The sequence below is a fragment of the Macaca fascicularis genome, chromosome 1 (assembly GCF_037993035.2).
Source record: "Macaca fascicularis isolate 582-1 chromosome 1, T2T-MFA8v1.1".
NCBI lineage: Eukaryota > Metazoa > Chordata > Mammalia > Primates > Cercopithecidae > Macaca > Macaca fascicularis.
The window spans coordinates 167,344,754-167,368,484 of record NC_088375.1 but is presented as its reverse complement, the minus strand read 5'-3'; the positions used below and the strand labels follow the sequence as shown (position 1 = coordinate 167,368,484).

Here is a 23,731-nt window from a genome sequence, read left to right as displayed (position 1 = left end):
GGTATCATAAAGATTGTATGTAAGGTGCCTAGCATCATGCCTGAAACATAGTAAGAGATCAAAAAATTGCAGCATTAGTATTAGTATAGTGTTAAGATTAACATTATTTTTAGTATTATGCTGCTACAGTTGCTATTGATTACAAGCAGTCTCACATCTAGAAGTAATGTTGGATTAGAAATCAGGAGACTGCCCGGGCACGGTGGCTCATGCCTGTAATCCCAGCACTGTGGGAGGCCAAGGCAGGCGGATCACCTGAGGTCAGTTCAACACCAGCCTGACCAACATGGTGAAACCCCATTTCTACTAAAAATACAAAAATTAGCTAGCCATGTGTGGTGGCGCACGCCTGTAGTCCCAGCTGCTCGGGAAGCTGAGGCAAGAGAATCACTTGAACCCAGGAGGTGGAGGTTGCAGTGAGCCAAGATGGTACCATTGCACTCCAGCCTGGGCGACAGAATGGGACTGCATCAGAGAGAAAAAGAGAGAGAGAGAGACAGAGGTTCTGATCTGGATTTTGCTATTAATGTGAACTTGAACAAGTCCCCTCTTTTTTCTAAGCCACGGTGATCCATGTGTAAAGTAGGGAATAAATGACCTCTGAAGTGTTGTCTGTATATTGATCTGCTACCAGTAAAACATATCTCTGTAAGTAGCTTTGCAGGCAGAAGGGAAAAATTTTGTTCTTTGCCTCGTTTAGTCACCTGATCATTAACAACATGCATTTATACGACAACCAGCCTTGAGCCATACTTGGTCATTTGGTTGTCTGTGGTAGCCCAGACTGAAATGTCAGCTGTTGGAGGGGAAGGGAGCAGCAGCACACAGTAGTTACTAGTAACTCGTGTGGCTCCTTCCTCCCCTGACTTTTTAAGTTCTTTGATAGTCTTAGGAATTAAGATTTTTTTTACCTGGCCTAAGAAAACATACAACTCTAGTACACTGAAAATCATATGTGATTTAGCAAAGAAATACAAATGAGGGAATCAGCAGGGGAAATAGGAACCAGTCTCAGTGGGGTTCCTACTTTGTGCTAAGTATTCTCATGAATCCACGACACCATGGACTGTTCACAATAACTTTGCCTTAATCGTCGCTGTAACTTTGTCGAGCTAGGTATTACTATACCTATTGTAAGGGATGAGGAAATGGTGCTCTCACAGTCAATAGCAGACAGCAGAACTGAGATTCATTCACCTTTTTCTTTTCCTTAATACCACTGTTTCCCTTGACCTTAATACGGTGCTACAGAAGAATTTGGAAGTAGAAAGTTTTCCTGCCAGCATGAGATTATCACCTGTGAAAGGAAACTTAAGAGTTTCTTTTTTCCTAGCCTAGCACAATACAATTTTGAAGTAGCTGCATGCTTTGTGCTTCTCTCTAGAGCAATGGGGAAAGAGGCTGGTCAGGGAGTAATTGTCTCTGTCTTCCTGCCGGTTGGTGTATTTCTGGCTTGTTCCCGCCCACCCCACCCCCATTCCTGATCTGAGACGTTGTTTTCACCATCTGGAAACTGTCACAACTTGAGTGATGAGTCAATGACATAGCACACTCTTTGATTTTCTGATTCAAGATAGAGTTGTTGTTTTAATATTTACCCCCTAGGCAGGGTATGTGAAGGATGTTTACAGTTATAGGAGGTTTCATTTTATTGGAAGATACTTCATTTACTTGAAGGTCTTTGGGGATTCTGAACTTCTCATAAATGGAGAAGCTATTTTTACCTGGTAGTCAGAGAAAATCAGCAAGTTTGTGTTTGGATCGATGTACCATTATATAAACTCAAATTTTTCTTCCATTTTACCCATTTCATATACATATATATGTTTATATAATATACACATATATTTTAACCTATTTAATAATCGGACACAATATATAAAAAACATATTTCATATATATCCATTTTTTAAAATCCTTATAATTATCATCTGAGTATTTTACTATTTGGAGAATGTTATAGCTTCATAAATTGTGATCCATGTTGAAAATTTCTACAAAGGGGTGCCATAGATATCTTTTGCAGTTAGGAAGCCGAAACCTTCTTAATCCCTATGTAGCCATTCATTTAGTTATCTTCCAGTTCAATCCATACTTTTATCTACGCCAGAATATTCCAAATTTTAATGCAGCAGCTAGCATAGCTACTATAGGGGTAGAAAAACTCCCCTCCACCCTCCTAGGGTCTTGGTTGAGTCTGAGAATTAAGTTGACATTAGGTTAACAGGAAAAAAAATAATACAAATTTACTCAACAAATATTATGGGACATGGGAGACATGAAGAAACGAAGACCTAAAGGAGTAGTGAGAGTCAGTTACTTAAATACTGGATTGGGCAAAGAATAGTAAACTATAAAAATGTGACTAAATTATGTGGGGATGCTAAGGTTTGTACAGAATTCTCTCGGTCTCAACTTCTCATCCTTGAAGATAAAGATGTTGTTGACTTTCTTTCTAGTACAGGGAATGTCTTTCATATGGGAATTTTACCTTCTTATTTTAAGAAACAGCAGAAAAGTCAAAGTGATCTTCTTGCACCTGCTGTTTTTCAAGTGCCTTTAACTCCAATCGTCAATATGTCAGAAGAGTATATTTTAACACCTTTACTAATACAACAAAAAACTTAATCCAATCCCAATGTAGTAGAATAAGATTTAATGTAAGTAGTTTTAATGTAGTTGCATTAAACTAAACTAGAAGTAAAATAGATGAACACACACACAATTTAAGTTTTATCCAGGACAGCACATGCCTACTATGTGCCACAAATTGTGTTCTCTGCCCCTGAGGAGCTTGCAAGGAAATGGAGGAGATAGACAGGTATCTAAATAAATTAGTTCTCTTTAATTATGGTACGTGCTAAGATAGGAAGATGCCAGGGTGCTCTGAGGATACTGGTAGGAGGGTTCACTCTGACCTGAAGACATAAGTAAGGCTTCCTGAAATCTGACCACTTCTTTCCATTGCCACTACTACAGCTGATGACCACATCATCATCATTTTACCTGTGCCTCTGCAGTCATTTCCCAACTGGTCGCCTGCATCCACCCTAGTCCCCAGAGTAGTGTGTGTGTGTGTGTGTGTGTGTGTGTGTGTGTGTGTGTGTGTGTGTTAATGTCACTTGTATCTTGTTACACCCTCAATTAAAACTCAATTAAATAAGTAAAATTCCTAATTAAACACCAGTGGTTTCCCATATATTTGAGAGTAAAATCTAGGCTCCCTTTTTTGGCAAACAAGTCCATAGTAAATCTGGTTCCTGACATCTTCTCTAATTTCATCGCATACCATTCTCCCTGCAGTCACTTTCTCCAACCACCCTGACCTTATTTCTGTGCCTCTCCCTTGGCAAGCTCGTTCCTCTGCCTCCAGGCTGTGCATTCACCATTCCTCTGTGAGGAAAAGTGTTCCCACATCTTCGGTTGGCCAGCACCAATTTTAGCCCAAGCTTCGCCTCCTACAAATGCCTTTGCTGACAAGTCTCTATCCTCCCCGGGGTCTCTCCTCTTTTATGTCCTTCTTTTATTATTACCGGGTTGTTGCTTATATTTTTGTTTTTTGCCTCTCTACTCCAGGATGTTGTTTCCATGAAAGCTAAAATCCCTTCTGTCTTGTTCTCTACCATATCCCAAGGCCTTGGCACTTAGCAGCTGCTTAATACATATTTATTGAATGAATAACTGAATGAAAGGTGTCTGAACTGAGTTTAGATGGATGAATAAGACTCACCCAGTCTAAAAATAGTGGCAAAGTAAAGAGAATAGCATGAAGAAAAGACACAGAGGCATGAACAGGCATGAGACGGGCAGGGTTATAAGCAGCTCAGTGTCACTAGATGGTAGTGTCAGAAGAGAGCGGTGGTGGATGTGGCTGGTGATAAACACAGAAATTAGCTCACAGAGGCCATTGTATTCCATGACCTTGGACTTTTGGTTTAGAGACGGGGAGACCGGCAGATTTTGGCTTAAATCTGTGCTTCTCAAATGTTTTAACAATGACTCACAAGAAATAGATTTTATGTATCTGTGAACTGAGATCCATCCCCAGCTTTTAGACGCTGTCACATTCGTTGGCTCCTGGCTCCTTCCTCCACTTCAAAGCCAGCAGCAGCAGAGCGAGTCCTTGGTACATCATATCTCTCTGACCCACTCTCCTGCCTTTCTTGTACACTTTTAAGGACTCCTGTGATTATATTGGACTCACTTGGTTAATCCAGAATAATCTTCCCATCTCAAAGTCCTTAACTTTAATCACGTCTCCAAAGTGTCTTTGCCATGTAGGGTAACCTGTTCACAGATTCTGGGAATTAGGGCATGGACATCTTTCGTGGGCCATTTTCCTGCCTACCACAGGGATGTTTATAGGGAGTTTTCTAAAGATCATATTCCTTTCCCTCCTTCGCATCTTTCTTTGAATAGACATTTATTGAGTACTTACTGTTTCCCAGTGTTAAGTGCTGGTATTCAACAGTGAGCAAGGTAGTCAATGTTCCTGCTCATATGGGGCTTATATTCTAGTATAGAAGACAGATGACAAACAGGTAATTAAGTAGAGAAATGAGGTAGTTACAGATTGTGCCATGAAGACAATAATAAGGTGATGAGTAAAAAATCAACTGGGGAAGACCACATTGGTCAGGGAGGGCGTGGGAGGGATAGAGACAGTGGTCAGGGAGGGGCTTTCTGGGGAAGTAACACATAAGCTGAAATCTAAAGGGTGTAAATACGTCAGCCACACGAAGAAGCTAGGGAAGAGGATTCTAGCAGAGGATTTGGAAAACGTGAAGTTCTCTAGGCAGCAAAGGGCATTGTTCAAGGAACAGTCTGAAGGCCAGTGTGAATGGAAAAGAGTGAACCAGGCAAAAATGTAAGTGATGATGGCAAGATGGGAAGAAGTGAGGCCATGCAGTGGCTGAGAGACTGTGTGTGGTGTGGGCTGTGGATATTTTTCTAACAGCAGTAGGGACCTGTTGAAGGGTTTCAAATAGTGGTGGTGTGCAGCGGGTAACATGATCTGATTTATGTTTTTCAAAGGTAGTTGGCTATATGAAATGGCTTAGAAAGGGCAAGGATGGACTGGAAAGACACGTTGAGGGCTAGCATAGACTGGGGAGAGATGACAGTGGTTTGGACTAGGGTGAAGGGACAGTTGGAATGGAGAGAAGTGCATTGATCTGTAAAATATTTTGGAGGTAAAGTTGACAGGACTAGAGATGGTTTAGCTGTAGGAAATGAGAAAAAGATTGGAATCAAAGATAGCTTCTAGGTGTTTTTAGCCACTTAGGGATGAGAATATCATTCACTAAGATAGAAAAGGCTGAAGGAAGAACCAATTTGGAGAAAGGGTGACAAGAATTTAGACTGAACACCTTAATACTGAGAATCTGTTAGACATCTAAGAGGTGATGCAAAGGAGACAGATGGATGAGACTGGAGCTCAGGGGGATGTGTGAGTTGAAGATCTACTCTGAAATCTTTAGCTAGCAGATAACATCTAGAGCCAGGGGACCAGGTGAGATCACCTACAAAGAAAGTAGAAATAGAAAAAAAAAAAATACCTTGAGTGTGCTAAGGTCCTCCAAGAGTTAAAAATCAAGAGGAAAACAAAGGGTAGCCAGCAAAGACTTATGCTAATATGCTAATATTATTTGGAGTTTCCCTGAATGATGACTAGGCTAGAGGTAGAGGAAACAAAGAACCCCATAGGGACAGAAGTGCTGTGTCTCTAGCACTTAGTGTACCTAGCACATGAAAGGCAGCCATCCATATTGAATGAGTAAGTGAAATTTTCTGAAACTCTTCAATATTTTCTGGCATATGTCTAGGTATGGGGTTAAGAGGTAAACTTTTGCTTTGCATTGGCTACTTTTTAGTGGACTGACACCACAGAACTTCCCAGCCTACTTTATGATTTTTTGGCCTATCTTTAATAGAATTTAAAGAATTTGTTACTGACCAGTAGAGCCATTCCTTAGGTTTGAATTTGAAACAGATCAGAATTGCCAGCTTATGTTTTCTGACCTATTCAAGATAAAATCACTCTGTAAATAAGTAATTAAAAAACAAATAAGTAAACGAGCTTCTCTAGAAAACCCAAACAACCCTTGGAATTCCTTTTTTACTGCCAAAGAGATCAATCTTTTACTAAGTTCCAGATGGGTTATGAGCCATTTTTCAATCTACTGATTCCAGAATCACATGACTGGATCAGAAACTCTCATTAGTCAAACTACTCTGTGTGGTTTGATGATGAAGCCTTGTTTAGAAGGAAAAGAAGAATAAAAGTGTTCTGTGGGACTAAGTCTCAGATAGGTTAAGCAACTTGCACATGGTCTCAAGTATTTAAACTCAGTGCTAAAGGACCCCAAAGCCCATTGCTGTGGCCTGAATGTTTATGCCCCCCTCGAATTTATATGTTAAAATCCTAACTGTCAATGTGATGATATTAGGAGGTGGGGTCTTTCGGAGGTGATGGGGTCATGAAGGTAGAATTTTCACAAATGGGACTAGTGACCTTATAAAAGAGATCCCAGAGAGCTCTGTTGTCCCTTCCACCATGTGAGGTCACAGCAAGAAGTCCCCGTCTATGAACCATCTATGAAGTGGGCCCTCACCAGGCGCTGAATCTGCTGACCTCTTGATCTTGAACTTGCCAGCCCCCAGAACTGTGAGAAATAAATTTCTGATGTCTATAATCTACCCAGTTCATGGCATTTTGTTACAGCAGCCCAGATGGACTAAGACATCCAAATTCTTTCTCTAATCCTTTGCTGACCCCAAGAAGTTTCACTGAGATGGGGTTTGGAAGGTGGCTAAGATAATTTGATTTACTGATTTTAAAGGCATATGTCATTTTTTAAAATAACAAAATCTCAATAAGATGGAGAAAAATCAAGTGGCAATTGAAGCTCTTCTGAGCTATTTTGGCTGTGGTATTTTCTGAATGTATTTAACATGAATGAATTTGTCTTCTTTTGCAAGGAAGAATACAAAGTTCTATACCAGAGTCGATTGTTGATGGCACATACTTTTAGACGATGCTCACTGGCACTTATTTTTATAACCATGTGGCTGTTGATTAAAGCAAAAATAGGTAAGATATTTCTGTAAGTCACTCCGTGAAAGAATTTGTGGTTTAAATTCTCAGTTACAGATGAAGTATGTATTTATGGTAAATGTTCTGGTAGTTGGTCTTTTGTAGTCAATCTCTGTCATTTAAGTGGATAAGTCTGGTTCTGTCTATAGTAGTTATTTAATTTAATTTCTACTAATGATTAATATAAGGGTCCAATTATTTTATTTCTTCCTAAGAAAGTGGCTTGGTAACCCAGTTAGGCATCACAAATACATGTTTTACATTTCAGCACATTTTTCTTTTTTTTTTTTTTTGGTTTTCTTCTTTTTATTATACTTGAAGTTCTGGGGTACATGTGCAGAATGTGCAGGTTTGTTACATAGGTATACACGTGCCATGGTGGTTTGCTGCACCCATCAACCCGTCACCTACATTAGGTATTTCTCCTAATGCCATCCCTCCCCCAGCCCCCACCCCCTGACAGGCCCTGGCTTGTGATGCCCACCCCTACCCCCGTGTCCTTGTGTTCTCCTTGTTCAACTCCCACTTAAGAGTGAGAACATGCGGTGTTTGGTTTTCTGTTCTTGTGTTGGTTTGTTTAGTACTTTTTTTTTCCTGCCTCCCACCCTCCACAAGTTTTTTTTTTTTTTTTCTGAGACAGGGTCTGGCTCTGTTGCCCAGGCTGGAGTGCAGTAGCACAATGTTTGCAATGCTTTTTAAATACTCTTTTAAAACTGTCTTTTTTTTCTTGGTACAAGTATTTAAACAAAAATTATAAATCATAAATGGTGATGGAAACAAATGTGTTTTTTTCTGTGAAGGCTTTAGTAGTCTGGTAAATAATTTGCATATGAGAGAGGCTGGTTTTTCCCAAAACTGTGTTCCTCAATGTTCTTCCAATCCTGCTGTCTAACCACTTTCCTGGTTATAGTTCTGATTATAGTATTACTGTTATGAGAAGGATGCATATTTTCATTCAAATACAGTTAGACTTCAATATGTTTACCTTCTGTTCTCATTGTATATCACTATTATAACCAGAGACATGTAGGTTAACTATATTTGCATGATCTGATGGGGTTAATTTTACCCTGTTTTGGGGAATTACATAAACTCTTCATTTTGAAATGGGTTTATTATCACCAGCTAAATATTGCATTTGTATCTTATTGCAGATGAGTGCAAGAGAGGCGATGTGACTGTGAAGCCTTCCCGTGTAATTTTACTTGGATCCACTGTCAATATTTCATGTTCTTTGAAGCCCAGACAAGGCTGCTCACCCTATTCCAGACGTAACAAGTTAATCCTGTACAAGTTTGACAGAAGAATCAATTTTCACCATGGCCACTCCCTCAATGCTCAAGTCACAGGTCTTCCCCTCGGTACAACCTTGTTTGTCTGCAAACTGGCCTGTATCAATAGTGATGAAATTCAAATATGTGGAGCAGAGATCTTAGTTGGTGGTGAGCATTCCATTTTGAATTTTTAAAACTGGTGATCTTTTGGTATTTTTGATCTTTTGGTATTTGATGTTAAGCAGAAACCCAAATACAGGTCAATGTTCTTTCTTTTCCCACCACATTGAAGTATTTTATTTTGATACTGACATGAAAGCTTCAGTGTGAGTTCAGAAATTAGAATCTTATTTGCCAAGTCTCTCTCTCTCTCTCTCTCTCTCTGTCTCTCTCTCTCCATCAGAACCATTTATCTGTTGTCCTTAACTCCAGTGGCAGAAAAAATGGATCTCTGCAGTTGGGTCTTTATGCCTTTTTGACTTACGAGAATATGTTTAAAGCTACAGCCTTCTAAAAAGAAAGAAGAGATGTCTTTTTAAACTTATGCAGCCCAGGATGACCACACAGAGTTGAGCAGCACCTCTTGCCCTACCTAACTTAATGCCTCCCAAAATAGTTCTTCCATCCATGCTCACCTAGACCACTGGTTCTCATACTTAGCAGAATGTAAAATAAAACATTGATCACACTTACTATCTTTTCCTCAGTTCTCTAGAAAACTGACTCCAGCGAAATAAAAAAAAGTAAAGAAAAAACCTGACCTGCTAACAATTCATGAGAAGGGGGTGTGGGGCAGAGGAGTTACACAGCCCCAGGGAGGCAAGAGGGAAGGAGTGAGCCAGGAAAGGGAGAAAGGCAAATACCAGGTAGTAACATTACTGAACCGGCCACAGCTTCAACAGAAAATACAGCTGGTTGTTTATACTCTTTGGAACATTCCCAGAAAGAGCATATAGAAATCTCATGACAAGAGAAAGAAAGAAGAACTTAACTATGTCCCACTGGCCGAAGTCCACCTGACAGGGGATCAGTTTCCCACACTGCTGGCTTGCATTGCTGGTCCCTTCAGGCAGCTGCTGGGGGATTAGAACTAACCTGTCAGAGTTGACACCTGCAGCATGAGCCACAGGGCACAGGATGAACCAGCAGCCAGCAGCACACCTACCTGCAGTTCGCAACCTGTGGGCCCACAGCCTTGCAGGTCCAACCAGGCAAGCCCGTGAGCAAGCATGGGCCCTGAGGGATTCCATGGCACCCTGTGCCTCAGTGGTTCCAAGGAAGCTTTGGGGTGGCAGACAAGAGGCATGAAGAGACTAGGAAGAATTGCTCTAGCAGGCTGGCTGACCAAGTCTCATAGACATGGTCTCTGTCATAAAGGTAGTGATACAGAGCTCAATGAGACTCTGTCCAGGAAAGATGGAAACCTCTTCTCTGTGACCATTAAGGATATATAGATGTACAGTTGGTACCAGGCAGTTTTCCTGGAGGGCCCCCAGAAGCATTGAGCCGAAGACCAAGCAAATGACCAAGCAGATCATTGGTAGGAAGGAGGTATAAACTAGGCCAAATACTCACCTTCCAGCTCAGGGCCTCCTGTTCATACCACTGTGAGTCGTGTTCTCAGCATTGACAGCCTGTGGTACAGTAGAAGTAGCATGGGCTTTGAATCTCAGCTCTGCCAGTAGCAGTGTACTTTACACAACTTAAATTATCTGAGCCTCAGTTTCTCCATCTGTGTTATGAAGATAATAACATCTACCTCATAAAATGGTCATAGTAATTAGAAGACCTCTTATATGCAAAGTGCTTAATCCCATGCAAGGCCCATGGGAGGCATTTAGGTGATGGCTTTAGGCTTCTCAACAGCAACCTGGAATGTGGAAGGCAACAGAGTCCTGACTATAGACTCTTTTCAACTTAGAATTCTATCCTCAAAGTGTCAGTCAAATGTGAGGGTAGAATAAAGACATTTTAAACTATGCTCAAGATATTTCCTCCCATGCACCCTTTCCCAGGGAACTAATGAAGGCTATGCTCCACCAACCCAAGTCATTCGACAAGAAAGAAGAAAACATTAAATCTAAGAAACAAGAGAGCCAAAGGAAAAAAAGAAGGAACTTAGGAGACACTAAGGATGAGCAGTCCCAGAATGACAGCTAGGTACCAGGCATGGAGGCAACCTGTCTTATATTGGAAAATCCACAAGGCTCCAAGAGAGAAGTCCTTAAGCAGATGAAATGGATAGAAGTGCCAATACATTGCAGTATATTGAACAGTGATTGAGATAATTGGCTTGCAAGTTTGAAATTTTATTAACAAGAAAACTAAACAAATGGAAAAACAAGATAATTACTAATTCTAAGATTAAAAGTTATACAGAAAATGAAAAGTTAATATAGTATTCTATATGACTCAGTCATGACTAGTGTGTGTATATGCATAAGTATACACTGTATAAATACATATAAACATATCTAAATGTATATGTGTACATGGGTACATATGTATACAAGGAAGAGATTTTCGTTTTTTTGTTTTTGTTTTTTTTTTTTTTGAGATGGAGTCTCGCGCTCTCGCCCAAGCTGGAGTGCAGTGGCACGATCTCTTCTCACTGCAACCTCTGCCACCTGGGCTCAAGCAATACTTCTGCCTCAGTCTCCCAAGTAGCTGGGATTATAGGCATGCACCACCATGCCCAGCTAATTTTTATATTTTATTAGAGAGGGGGGTTTCACCATGTTGGCCAGACTGGTCTCCAATTCCTAATCTCAGTGATCCTCCCCTCTCAGCCTCCCAAGTTGCTGGGATTATAGACATGCATCACCATGTCTGGCTAATTTTTGTACTTTTAGTAGAGACAGGGTTTCACCATGTTACCCAGGCTCAAACTCCTGGGCTCAAGCTGTCTGCCCACCTCGGCCTCCCAAAGTGCTGGAATTACAGGCATGAGCCACTGTGCCTGGCCCAGGACTCTAACTTTTAAATATGAACTTATAAGTTAAAATGACTCTCAGACCACCTGTGTGGAGTCCCTGAGAAAAAAGTAAACTCTTGTAATAGTCCAGGAAGAAGTGAACAAGTCCTTATGTAGGGCAGTGGCAATGGGAACCAAATATGGGAACAGATAACTCAAAACCTGGTGGAAGTAGGATCCACTGAATTTTATGACTAACTGGATGTAGAAAATGAAGAGGAAATGTTGAGAAAGACTCTGATGTTTCCAGTATGTATGCCTTAGAGGAAGCTGATGCCCCAGGCAGCTTCATAAAATGGAACAAGAATAGATGTTGAATCAGAGAGAACTGGCTCAAACAGCTGTACCAATTACTAGCTATGTGACCTTGAGCATGTTACCTAACGTCTCTGAGCCTCAGCTTCTTCATCCATTCTATGAGGTTAATCTGAATGCATCCCTCTTGAGTCATTTATACAGATTAGATGGCGTCATGCACATAGTGTGCTTAGCACAGAGTGTGGCACCTAGTAAGAGCTCAAAGGTTTGTTGTTGGAATTTATTGGCAACATTCCTTATTCTACTTCCAGCAAGAGCCTCCAGTGTTTTTTGTTTGTTTGTTTGTTTGTTTTCTTTTGAGACGGAGTCTCACTCTGTCACCCAGGCTGGAGTGCAGTGGTGCAATCTCAGCTCTGCGCAACCTCTACCTTTTGAGTTCAAGTGATTCTCATGCCTCAGCCTCCTCAGTAGCTGGAATTACAGCATGTGCCACCATGCCCAGCTAATTTTTGTATTTTAAGTAAAGAAGGGGTTGCACCATGTTGGCCAAGCTGGTCTCAAACTCCTAACCTCAAGTGATCTGTCCACCTCAGCCTCCCAAAGTCTTGGGATTACAGGCATGAGCCACTGCATTCAGTGAGAAGAGACTTTTTTAAAGGAAAAGTTTATTATTCTATTGAAACTATATAAGCTAGATATCATTATACCCATTTCATAGATTCAACTGAAGCTCTAACTTGTCCAAGGTCACACAGTGGGCATTCCTGTGCCTATGTCTGTGGTGGATGCTAAGGACAAAAAAGACATTTATTTAATCAATTACAGATTTTTTTTAGTGTAGACAATAGCTAGGACTTCTGTAGTATGCTCATTTTATCTAACCTAAAGGAAATATGTATCCACGTGTGGGTCTGGGTATTAGGGTAAAATGGGATGCCTGAATATCTAAGTATTTCTCTGACCTCCATTTTGTCCAAGAAATTCCTAGTTTGGGTCCTGTCTTTCACTATAAAATAGCTTTATTTAAAAATACACACCTTACAATAGAAGGGACCATGCTTGCTTTGTACATCTTTGTGTTTCCACAGCTAGCACTGTGCTTGGCTTGTGGGAGGTACTCAATGTCTACATACATAAAAGAATTAATTTATAAATGCCTATAAAGTGCTCCAAGGGACACTGCAGAAATTAGATTTAGATGGTATAGCCCAGGAAGACATGAGTGAGGTGAGTGGGTATACGTTTCTTGACAGCAAATGTCTGGTGAAGAAAGCAAGTAAGTCTCTCATTTTTAAAGGTTTCTAATATTTGAATGGGCATCACTCCAAAGGAAGTTAATTGATTATTACCAGGAGTAATGGAGCTAGCACTGGATGTTCACGTGTCAGGGAAAATGGTAGAATATGGAGAAAAGACTTGGACTTGAGCTACCCACAGCTGAGCTGGAGCCTTGAATCTGTCACTTCATAATTTTATAATCTTGGGTCAGATATTTCACCTCTCTCAAAAATAAAGATAATAATGGTATCTACCTCATGGGGTGCTATGCTGTCTAATTCAGAAAAACTGCACATAGCACTAGACTAGGCATATAGTAAGTATTTGATCCATATTTACTAGTATTATTACTGTTTCTAGGAGAAATTTTTGCCTTATTGGCAAACTGGGACTTGGACGAAATCTGAAAATGGCTTCTAGTTTACCTGGGTTTACGGCATGTGGGGGACATATTGTCATGTTGTTGGCAGATAATAACAATTTGGTTGAAATATCACCTGTGTGATATATAAGGTTTTTGTCTTTTCTTTTTAAAGTTGCTCCAGAACAGCCTCAAAATCTATCCTGCATACAGAAGGGAGAACAAGGGACTGTGGCCTGCACCTGGGAAAGAGGACAAGACACCCACCTATACACTGAGTATACTCTACAGTGAGTGAGAGGCTGTATTCTTGCAGCTGTTTTGTAGATCTTCTCTTAAATGACATTTAGAAATATCTATTATTTATTTATTTATTTAGACGGAGTCTCACTCTGTTGCCAGGCTACAGTGCAGTGGCACAATCTCAGCTCACTGCAACTTCCGTCTCCCAGGTTCAAGTGATTCTCCTGCCTCAGCCTCCTGAGTAGCTGGGATTACGGGAATCCGCCACCACGCCCAGCTAATTTTTGTATTTTTAGCAGAGACGGCGTTTCACCATGTTGGCCAGGATGGTCTTGATTTCTTGACCTCATGATCCGCCCTCCTCGGCCTCCCAAAGTGCTGGGATTACAGGCATGAGCCACGGTGCCTGGCCTGTCTGTTTTATTTTTACCAGAGAGAAGAAGCAATAGATACTTCTAGACAATTAGATACCTTTTTAAAAGTTTCTGTTTATAGTTAAAACTGCTTCATTCATCTACAGTATGAGAGACCTAATATCTTGGGTCTGAGTTCTAACTCAGCGTTCTCTTCAGTGCATCCAAGATCCAAGTTATGGCTGTTCTTTCCTACTCTAGTAGGGTTAAACTGGTTGCATAAGATCGCTTCTCTTTTTTGCAGCTGCAGACTCTTGGGGTCATGATACATAAATAAACTCTTCCTTGTGGTAGTTTTCCATTCGCTTGGAGAAGTTTCTTTTTAAAGCACCATTGGCTGACCTAAGAGTCCATGAGAAGAGAGAGTCTGGGAGATTCTGTTCCTTGGAGTAGATTTCATGATCCCATTAAAGATCCAGCTGATTTGTGCTATTCCTGAGTGAGGAGGAGATGGAGGAAAGGAGGGGGTTCTGTAGTACATTTACTTTTTCTAACCTACAAGAAATATCTTTTGACATGCAGGTCTCAGTATTAGGGTAAAATAGCCCAGGATTCTACTCTGGCCACTGCTGTACTAGGAACTGACAGTTCTGTGCCTCGGATGTCAAAGTGGCCACGGTCCTTAGGATAATGTTTGGAACTGCCCCAGGGAGCCAAGATGACAGCAGGGTTTGGGGAATTACAGCAGTGTAGGTATGGTTACCTATCTATCTACACGAACATGAAAGAACATCTCAGTTTTACTAAAAAAGGGAGTTGGGTGAAGTATAGTCTTATATGACCATATAATACAAATATTCCTGGTGTATATTACCAAGTCATAAGATTGACCTTTAAAAATTGTCTAGAATTCTACATATTTAAACATTTTGTTCTTTTCTACTGTAAGTAGAAAGTAGTACATAAAACATCTTGCTACACGTGGTTGTGTTTTGTTTACAGGTTAAGTGGACCAAAAAATTTAACCTGGCAGAAGCAATGTAAAGATCATTATTGTGACTATTTGGACTTTGGAATCAACCTCACCCCTGAGTCACCTGAATCCAATTTCACAGCCAAGGTTACTGCTGTCAATAGTCTTGGAAGCTCCTCTTCATTTCCATCCACATTCACATTCTTGGACATAGGTACATTTTATTTCACTATTTCACTGGTTCTTTATAATTATTTTTAAAATCATTCAAATTTTTTTTATGGTTGTTTCAAGAAAGACAGAGATTGATGGAAACTGGCCAACAGGCATAGGCAAAAGATAGAAATTACTTTGATGCAAGTCAAAGGGTGCATGATTCTAGAGCTGTATAAAGATGGCTATACAAAGTGGGATGTTCAACATTATTCTCTCTGTTGGAGAAATTAGTCCCTGGATTCAAATCCCATGAAAGAATCAGCTACTAATGATACCACCTCACTGAGGAGAGGGTCCTGTGGGGTCATTCAAGATGCTCAGTGCAAGCCCTTCTTGAAGGAGGTGTACTTTCCCCGCCGTGGCTACTCCCATTGTTGTGAGATAGGCTACATGTGGGCCTGCTAGGTTAGAGCACTGAGGTACAAACTATGAATAAAATTTCTCAAGCCACAGGTGCGTCTTGCTCTGAGAATATTTACCTCCAACCCTGGAGTGAGCCAGTACATTCCTGAGCAAATGTAATTGGTCCAGTTGAATCAGAGGCCAATCTCAGGCATTCCAAGTTCTGACCATCCAGGCAGAATTGGGCTGCCTGAAGTTCCAACCTCACACTATGTGCTTCTCGCCTCTCTTTTCATGGCACTTCTTTGCATACGTACTGCTAACGATGAGTCTGATCATTGGCATTTACTATACACTTTTCCACCACATTTCTTCTCAGGCTTCCTCCCATTTTTTTTTCATACATCATTGATCTCTAGGCTACCTTCTTGCCACCTGTTCTTTTCCTCTGTCCCTTTGCTATGAATGTTCCTACCAACATTTCTTCTCTTCCTGAGGCAATCATCACTAGCCACCTCTGCTTCTCAGTCATTGGAATTCTTGAGTTTGGCACATTGGTTTTTAAAAAACCATTGGATTAAGTGGAGTTGAAACTTATCACTAATGTTGGTAGTAGTTATTTGGTGAAAATGAGATTTGATTAAGGGGGATTATTTTAAAGATTCAGAAGTGAATCCAGCTTTTAAAAAAATTCTTTCTTAAAGCCTGGAACTTTTCCTTTGTATATTTTACCAAATTTGATGGTTGTGCATCTCAGAACTGAGTTTTGTCAAACTCTTTATATCTCATGCCAGTACATAAGACAATTGCTGATCACGGATCCTGAACCACACTTTTTTGTTTGTCCTGGTTACTAGTGAGGCCTCTTCCTCCGTGGGACATTAGAATCAAATTTCAAAAGGCTTCCTCCGTGAGCAGATGCACCCTTTATTGGAGAGATGAGGGACTGGTACTGCTTAATCGACTCAGATATCGGCCCAGTAACAGCAGGCACTGGAATATGGTAATGATCTTTAGAGTGAAGGAAAAAACATTGAAGGGTTCTTAATATTGCTGCACAGACCTCTGTCTTTTCATACAGCAAAATATAGAGTTTAAGAACATTTATCCCAAAGTACACACTTGAGAACTATCAGAAAGTCACGTACGCCTCTGTTGATTAAGAAATATCTTGAATTTTGATCTCTGATTCTGAAATTTTTAAAGCTTTTGTAAACCAATATTAATTTTCTATAGTTTGTTTCTAACAGAGGATTCGTTTCTCTTTATTATTTACCCCCATCCTGTTATTACTTTTTAGCATTTAAAAAAGATATTGAAAAGAGAAATATTAAGAAATGTCCACAGAGATTTATATAGAATTTAATATTCCAAAGAAAAGGTCTACAATTTGATATAATATTAGGCATTACATGTTTTAAAATAAAATGTATGGGATTATGATTCTTTCCAGGATTGTTGTAAAATTCAATGGCTTATAATAACAAAGGATCAGTTCCACAGATAGCTGATATTCAAGAGAGTATAACTAATTAAAGCGTTTTTTTAAAAAAAGCCAGTTCTATGTTTGTGTTAAAACATTCATCACATTCTAATTGTAATCAAATAAAAAATAATCTCTAGTGTAGAAACTTCTCCAAGGTGTTTTGAAACTTCATAGTTTTCAATCTTTACTTGTTTTTCAGCTGGTTTCAGGATCCCCCTCGAGAACCTACATAGATGGGTTCTTAGTCCCGGGAGATTTTATTTTATTTTTAATAAGAAGCTATATTTCAGATTAATATCATATCTATTCGGTAAGACAGTCATTGATATTTCTTCTCATTTAACGGTAGGTCTGAAAAACAAGTATCAAACAAGGATCAAACAGCCTGGGGTTTTTTCTCATTTTGTGTTAAAATTCTTTAAATTAGCAATCTAGTATTAATAGGCACTTTAAAAAAATGTCTGTTTCAAGGTTAATGTTACAGAGGCCAGAGGAAGACATGATTTGCTGGATCTGAAACCATTTACAGAATATGAATTTCAGATTTCCTCTAAGCTACATCTTTATAAGGGAAGTTGGAGTGATTGGAGTGAAACATTGAGAGCACAAACACCAGAAGAAGGTATGTGTCCAAAATATACATACATATCGGGGAGGAATAAAGGGGAGAGAGGGGGAAGATGTAACGATTTCCTTGGAATAGAATCTTTAAAGTACTGGTGCTGAATCAAAAAGTATGACTACATTAGTTAACAACTTAATTTTTATATTAACTTAAGTGCTGAGACTGTTCAAGGAAATATGTTTTTATCGCTAGGACATTTTTAACATTGGGTGAGTTCTACTCCTGTTTGCTATCAGTCATGTTGGTTATAATGCTTGGTTGTAACTCTTATCTCTCTTACTATCTCAGTAACTTATTTCACAGAGCTATAACCAGTAATTAATCTCATTTCTTGTTAAAGCTTCATATATTTTATATTTTTGATTCGATGAAAAGTAATGTGGCTCAATAAACTATATGAAAACTTGAAAGAAAGTAGGCTCTGGAGACACATATTTCAAAATAAAATTTAGCGTCCAGCAATCCTCTCTTTGTCCAAATATTATAATACTGTACTTCAAGCCTTTGGTATTTACTGCACAGATGAGCACCACCTGGCCACCCATAGCTATGAAAAGGATATCAAATGTGTTTTTCAGTCTGATGAATTTTTATTTTTTAGTAATTATTGGGAAGGGAATGTTATTGAAGTATAAGAAAATATTTTATTGAAGCAAAAATGCCTATGTAAACTTTATACCAATATTAAATCTTTGGAGAGACAAGAAATAGCCGTCTGAATATTAGTTTTTTTTTTTTTTTTGAGACGGAGTCTCGCTGTGTCTCCCAGGCTGGAGTGCAGTGGCGTGATCTCGGCTCACTGCAAGCTCCGCCTCCCGGGTTCACGCCATTCTCCCGCCTCAGCCTCCCAAGTAGCTGAGACTACAGGCGCCCGCCACCACGCCCGGCTAGTTTTTTGTATTTTTAGTAGAGACGGGGTTTCACCATATTAGCCAGGATAGTCTCGATCTCCTGACCTCGTGATCCACCCGCCTCGGCCTCCCAAAGTGCTGGGATTACAGGCTTGAGCCACCACGCCCGGCCTGAATATTAGTTTTTAAAAGCACTCATTTATGTTGGGCACCGTGGCTCACGCCTGTAATCCCAGCACTTTGGGAGGCTGAGGCGGGTGGATCATGAGGTCAGGAGTTCGAGACCAGCCTGGCCATCACGGTGAAATCCCATCTGTACTAAAAATACAAAAAATTAGCCCAGCATCGTGGCACATGCCTGTAATCCCACCTACTCAGGAGGCTAAGGCAGGAGAATCACTTAAACCTGGGAGGCAAAGGTTGCAATAAGCCAAGATTGTACCACTGCAATCCAGCCTGGGCAACGGATAAAGACTCCATCTCATAAATAAATAAATAAATAAATGCCCTCATTTAATGATATAGTAGAGAGCCTTTCATAATTTATATAAATATGACTCAGAGGAAAACTTTTTGGCATATAATCCATTGTTCGTTATCTGGAACTTTTGTAACATTAACGTGCAAAATCTAAATTCTTACTTGGGAAATTTATGGATGCATGTAAACTAGCCTCGTAATTAAGTTGCATTTATTTTCTGTGAGCTACTAATGGCTTTTGATAACTGATGATCCTTAGCAATCATACATCAATGACATTCAAGGAACTGAAGGATCTTTAGCAGAATGTAATACCTAATATGTGATTCGTAGAATAATCTTATATCTTCCTTATTTCTTGTATTAATTTCTTTCTTTTTTTTTTTTTTTTTTTTTGAGACGGAGTCTCGCTCTGTCGCCCAGGCTGGAGTGCAGTGGCCGGATCTCAGCTCACTGCAAGCTCCGCCTCCCGGGTTTACGCCATTCTCCTGCCTCAGCCTCCAGAGTAGCTGGGACTACAGGCGCCCGCCACCTCGCCCGGCTAGTTTTTTGTATTTTTTAGTAGAGACGGGGTTTCACCGTGTTAACCAGGATGGTCTCGATCTCCTGACCTCGTGATCCGCCCGTCTTGGCCTCCCAAAGTGCTGGGATTACAGGCTTGAGCCACCACGCCCGGCCTTTTTTTTTTTTTTTTTTTTTTTTTTTTTTTTGAGACAGAGTCTTGCTCTGTCGCCCAGGCTAGAGTGCAGTGGCAAAATCTCGGCTCACCGCAACCTCTGCCTCCTGTGTTCCAGTGATTCTCCTGCCTCAGCCTCCCAAGGAGCTGGGATTACATGTGTGTGCCACCACGCCCGGCTAATTTTTGTTATTTTCAGTAGAGACGGGTTTCACCATGTTGGCCAGGCTGGTCTCTAACTTTTGACCTCAGGTGATCCACCTGCCTCGGTCTCCCAAAGTGGGCTGGGATTACAGAACATATTTTAAAAGTTGTCTAAAAGTGAATTTATCCAACAAATGATAATTTATTAGCACTCATTTTATAATAAAATCTCTTAAATTAATGTTGAAACACTTGCCCTCTGGTTGTCACTTTTATAATCCAGAACTTACTTATAATATCCTTTTATTATACATAGTCAAAATAATTTTTTTAAAGACTATCTCATGAATTAGATTTTGTTTATATATGTGGTAAAGAAAAAATTTTTGAAAATGGGCTATATTTTATGTCCCAGTTCAAGGTAGTAAGTAGTCTGGGAAATATTTAAGTCACATCACATTAAGCTAAACTATAAACTAGGGAAACACTGGGCTTGTGAATTCTTGCCATTCTTATTCACATATGATAATGACCTCGTTAGAGATGTGTGAAAAGGTTTTTCTTTTCTTTTTAAAAAAGTGTTTGTCTTTTGAATTAAAATTCCTTCAAGGCAGCACAGTGGCTCTCATTTCCTATAAAATAAACCACCATCATAACAGTGAGTATAGCAACTCGTTATGGTTATGAACTCATGGATGATTATGAATTGAACCTAGGAAGCTGGCTTATGCAGTCACTGAAGGTATTCATAAGGAGAGAAACCCATACTCTGAGATACACTGCCTTTACCAAGCTCTGTTGGCTTCCTTTCTATCTCTAAATCTCCCTTTTCTATGTTTGATTTTTCTGTGGGTTGTTGTAGGTCTTTTTTCTCTTTCTCTAGGCTGCTTGGTTTTCACCCCTTACCCGCTGTTTCTGTCATCAGTTTCTTTATGAAACACCAACTGATGTAAACCTAAAAGGTGTGAATTTTTTTTAACACGTCTTCCTTTTAACCCTTTCAATGTGTACTCATTTGTAGCTTGACATTTAAAAAAAATTACTAGTAAGCTTTTTTTTTTTTTTTAGGTACTCTCTAAAAGTGTGAATGATTCTGTAACAGAGCTCTTTTTTTTTGCAGCCTTTGCTTCTCAAAATTGAGAGGAATGTAATGTCTGCGGGTGGATTGGGTGCAGTTGTTTATATCATTTGAACAGTGGGTGAGGGCTTCCTTTACTCCATAGGGCCCTTTCCTATGTCATTAAATTCAGATCCTATCACTGAAAAACACTTTTTAAATGACCGCAAAATAAGGGGTAGGAGGAAAGAAACTACTTCGCTGTGTTTAAGAGAATAGGCTTGAAATCAGCATCCATCAAAAGCAAGCCTGATAGTGACACTGGGAAGAAAGTAGCCACATTTTCCTTCTAGTGGGAAAACATTCTTGAATTTGGGCTCAAGGTGCCGAGACATGCCTGAGAATATGCACAGGTATTGAGGTAAGGTGATCTCTCACCACTTAGAACACCCAGGAAGAGATGCCAAAATACTGATGAATCAGCTGTTCCTTAATGCTCTCTTACCGATATGTGTCTCTGTGTGTTCATTCACCATTTAAAAAAGTCTTATTTGCAGTTTGTGATCTTGCTCAACTCCTTACAGCCAACAAAAGAAGCGTTGCATATTTATTCATACTTGGGGCGGGGAGCAGAGTGGTAAAGGAGAAACCTTTCCCCATCATGGTGACAGCAGGGGTGAGGAGTGAAGAATCCCTGAAGGGGGAGAAAATGAAGAGTTACCACCTGCAGCCACCTCTTCCCACATTGAGAAGCCAGGAAATTCATGCACTCATTTGTAATTTTAAAATATTGCCAAGATAAGATAGGTGTGAACAATGAAATACTAGAGGCTATTTTAGATAGCAAACATTTGATAACAGTCAAGCGTGGAGGATTGGCAATTTTCTCTACAGATTCAGACAGTAAATATTTTCAGCTTTGCGGATCATACGATCTGTCACAATTATTAAATGTGCTATTGTCACATGCAAGCAGCCACTGACAATACCTAAACAAACAGGCATGGCTGTGTTCCAAATAAACTTTATTTATGTATGCTGAAATTGGAATTTTGTGTAATCTTCACATGGCACTAAAAAGGATTCTTCTTTTGATATCTTTTCAACCAATATCAAAACCATTTGCTTACAGGATGTATTAAAACAGGCAGAGGGCCAGATTTGGCCCCATGGGCCATAGTTTGCTGATCCCTAAGCTAGCCATACTTGAAAGCATCATATTTGTGTCTTTTTGCCTGACACTTGAGAATGAATGATTATTTTCTCTCTAAAGAGATTTATATCAGACACTTTCACTAACAGGAAAGTGTTATGTTTGAGATTCAGTAACAGTCCCTAAACCCTTCTCTCCTTCACTTGTTCTCCTCTAAGCTCAACACCTATCTTGGTAGGAAGGAATAACAATTCAGAACTCTTTTCAAGAAGTTATATGAAGAAGAGCAGAGATATCAAACAATCCTTTGTTGCTTTTGTTTTTAGGATCTGAGATAATACAGTGTATTTGTAAGGGGATGAAAAGGGTCCCGCAGGGAAGGAGAAATTAATGACACAGGGAAGGTGGGGATGATGGCTGGAGAGATGTCTTTGATAAAGCAAGAGGGAGTGGGGTCCAGAACTCTAGCTAAGGAGTTGGACCGTGATGGAAGTGGGGATGATTCATCCACCAGGACGTCAGTAGCAGCGCTGTGTTAGGGAATTGATTGGGGGAGTTTGAACATTTTCATGGTGCAAAGAGGAGGGAATTTCCATCTGATTTCTTCCTTTTGCTTGGTGAAGTCTGAGGCAAGATAATCTCTTTTTCATATTGGTAGCTTCTTCCACTTTAACCCTACAGTTTTTTCCTTTACAGACAAAGTAGTTTCATCTGACTTCCACTTCTCATATTTGTATGTTTAGTCATTTGTACCCATTTCTTTTGAAATCACTTGAACATATTGGCCTTTGTCTTTTTTTTTTTCTCATGTGCCTGTAATAGTTTTATCTGTATTTCGCTAGATAACATTGAGGTTAGAACTTTCAGTGATTCTGTGACAGTTGAATGTCAAAGATTCTCCTCACTATTAGCCCTTGTGTTGCTTTAAGCAGCATGATTTACACCCGGGTCATGAAATGTTACACTTTGAGACTCATGCAGATTCAACTAATGATTTCTCTTCTATGGAGGTATACACTGCAGGTGGGCAACATTAACGTTTCAGTGTACTTGCAATTTACCTTGTGAAAAGAGTAGAATTCTAGAATTTGATTCTTAGCTCTGTAATAATCTGTTAGGTTGTGGATTTTTAACGAGTCAGTGAGTGTCGCCTTTAGATTTCTTACCAATATGTAATTAACTGAAGACATATACTGCTGTGGTACAAGTCAACTGGCTTTGACACTGAGCACACCCAGGTTTCCAAACCCTGATTCTGCAAATATCCAGATTATCTAGTTTGTGGAGTATTCAGATCTTGGTCAATGTAGTGAACTGTAATGGGAAAAGCAGAGTATTCAGGGAAAGCGAGACCTGGCTTCAGTCCTCAGCTTTGCCATTTACTAGACCCAAGTCTTTTGTAAATCATTTCACTTTTGCCAGCCTCCTTGTCCTCAAGTATAAAGCAGGTGTAATCATATGCACCCTTGCATTGTGTGAGGGTTAAATGAGATGATGTATATAAAGTGTCCAGACACCACCTGACAGTAGGTGGTTAGTGAATGTCACATCCCCTTTCCTTTGTTGCCTGTGCTTTTTTTCTTTTTGCATCTAAGCTAGCAGATAGAAGTCCCAGGTTTGATTCCTGGGCCACTCTTCATATTCCTGGAGAATTAAGAGCATTTTCAAAATGTTTTACACAAGCATTTCTTACCTCTAAGTCCTCACTGCAAAGGTAAATACTACCACTACTGGAAAGGAGAGGAAAGAAAAGAAGTGAATGTTTAGAAAAAGCAAAAAAGAAAGTAGAGCAAGAGAGGCAGGAAAAGGAAGTGACGAAGGAAGAGGATAGAACAAAAAGAAGGCCCACCTGACCGGGGATGGAAGTACCACAGAGAAACCATCAGCTTTC

At 39.9% G+C, this 23,731-nt stretch overlaps 1 protein-coding gene across 5 annotated transcripts in view; it reads left to right on the top strand.

Moving 5' to 3' along the window:
• Positions 1 to 23,731, top strand: part of IL12RB2 (interleukin 12 receptor subunit beta 2) — a 92,656-nt gene that overhangs the window by 5,543 nt on the left and 63,382 nt on the right. For 2 of the 5 annotated variants that reach the window (XM_005543079.5, XM_074004188.1), the window contains exons 2-7: positions 6,986 to 7,093; positions 8,251 to 8,538; positions 13,417 to 13,531; positions 14,840 to 15,024; positions 16,226 to 16,371; positions 17,326 to 17,476. In XM_005543079.5, coding sequence (XP_005543136.3) covers positions 7,018 to 7,093; positions 8,251 to 8,538; positions 13,417 to 13,531; positions 14,840 to 15,024; positions 16,226 to 16,371; positions 17,326 to 17,476 — 961 coding nt within the window. In that variant the 5' untranslated portion in view covers positions 6,986 to 7,017. Of the gene's footprint in view, positions 1 to 6,981; positions 7,094 to 8,250; positions 8,539 to 13,416; positions 13,532 to 14,839; positions 15,025 to 16,225; positions 16,372 to 17,325; positions 17,477 to 23,731 lie in introns of all 5 variants that reach the window. The other 3 variants (XM_005543080.5, XM_065520569.2, XM_074004191.1) reach the window with 2 other exon arrangements.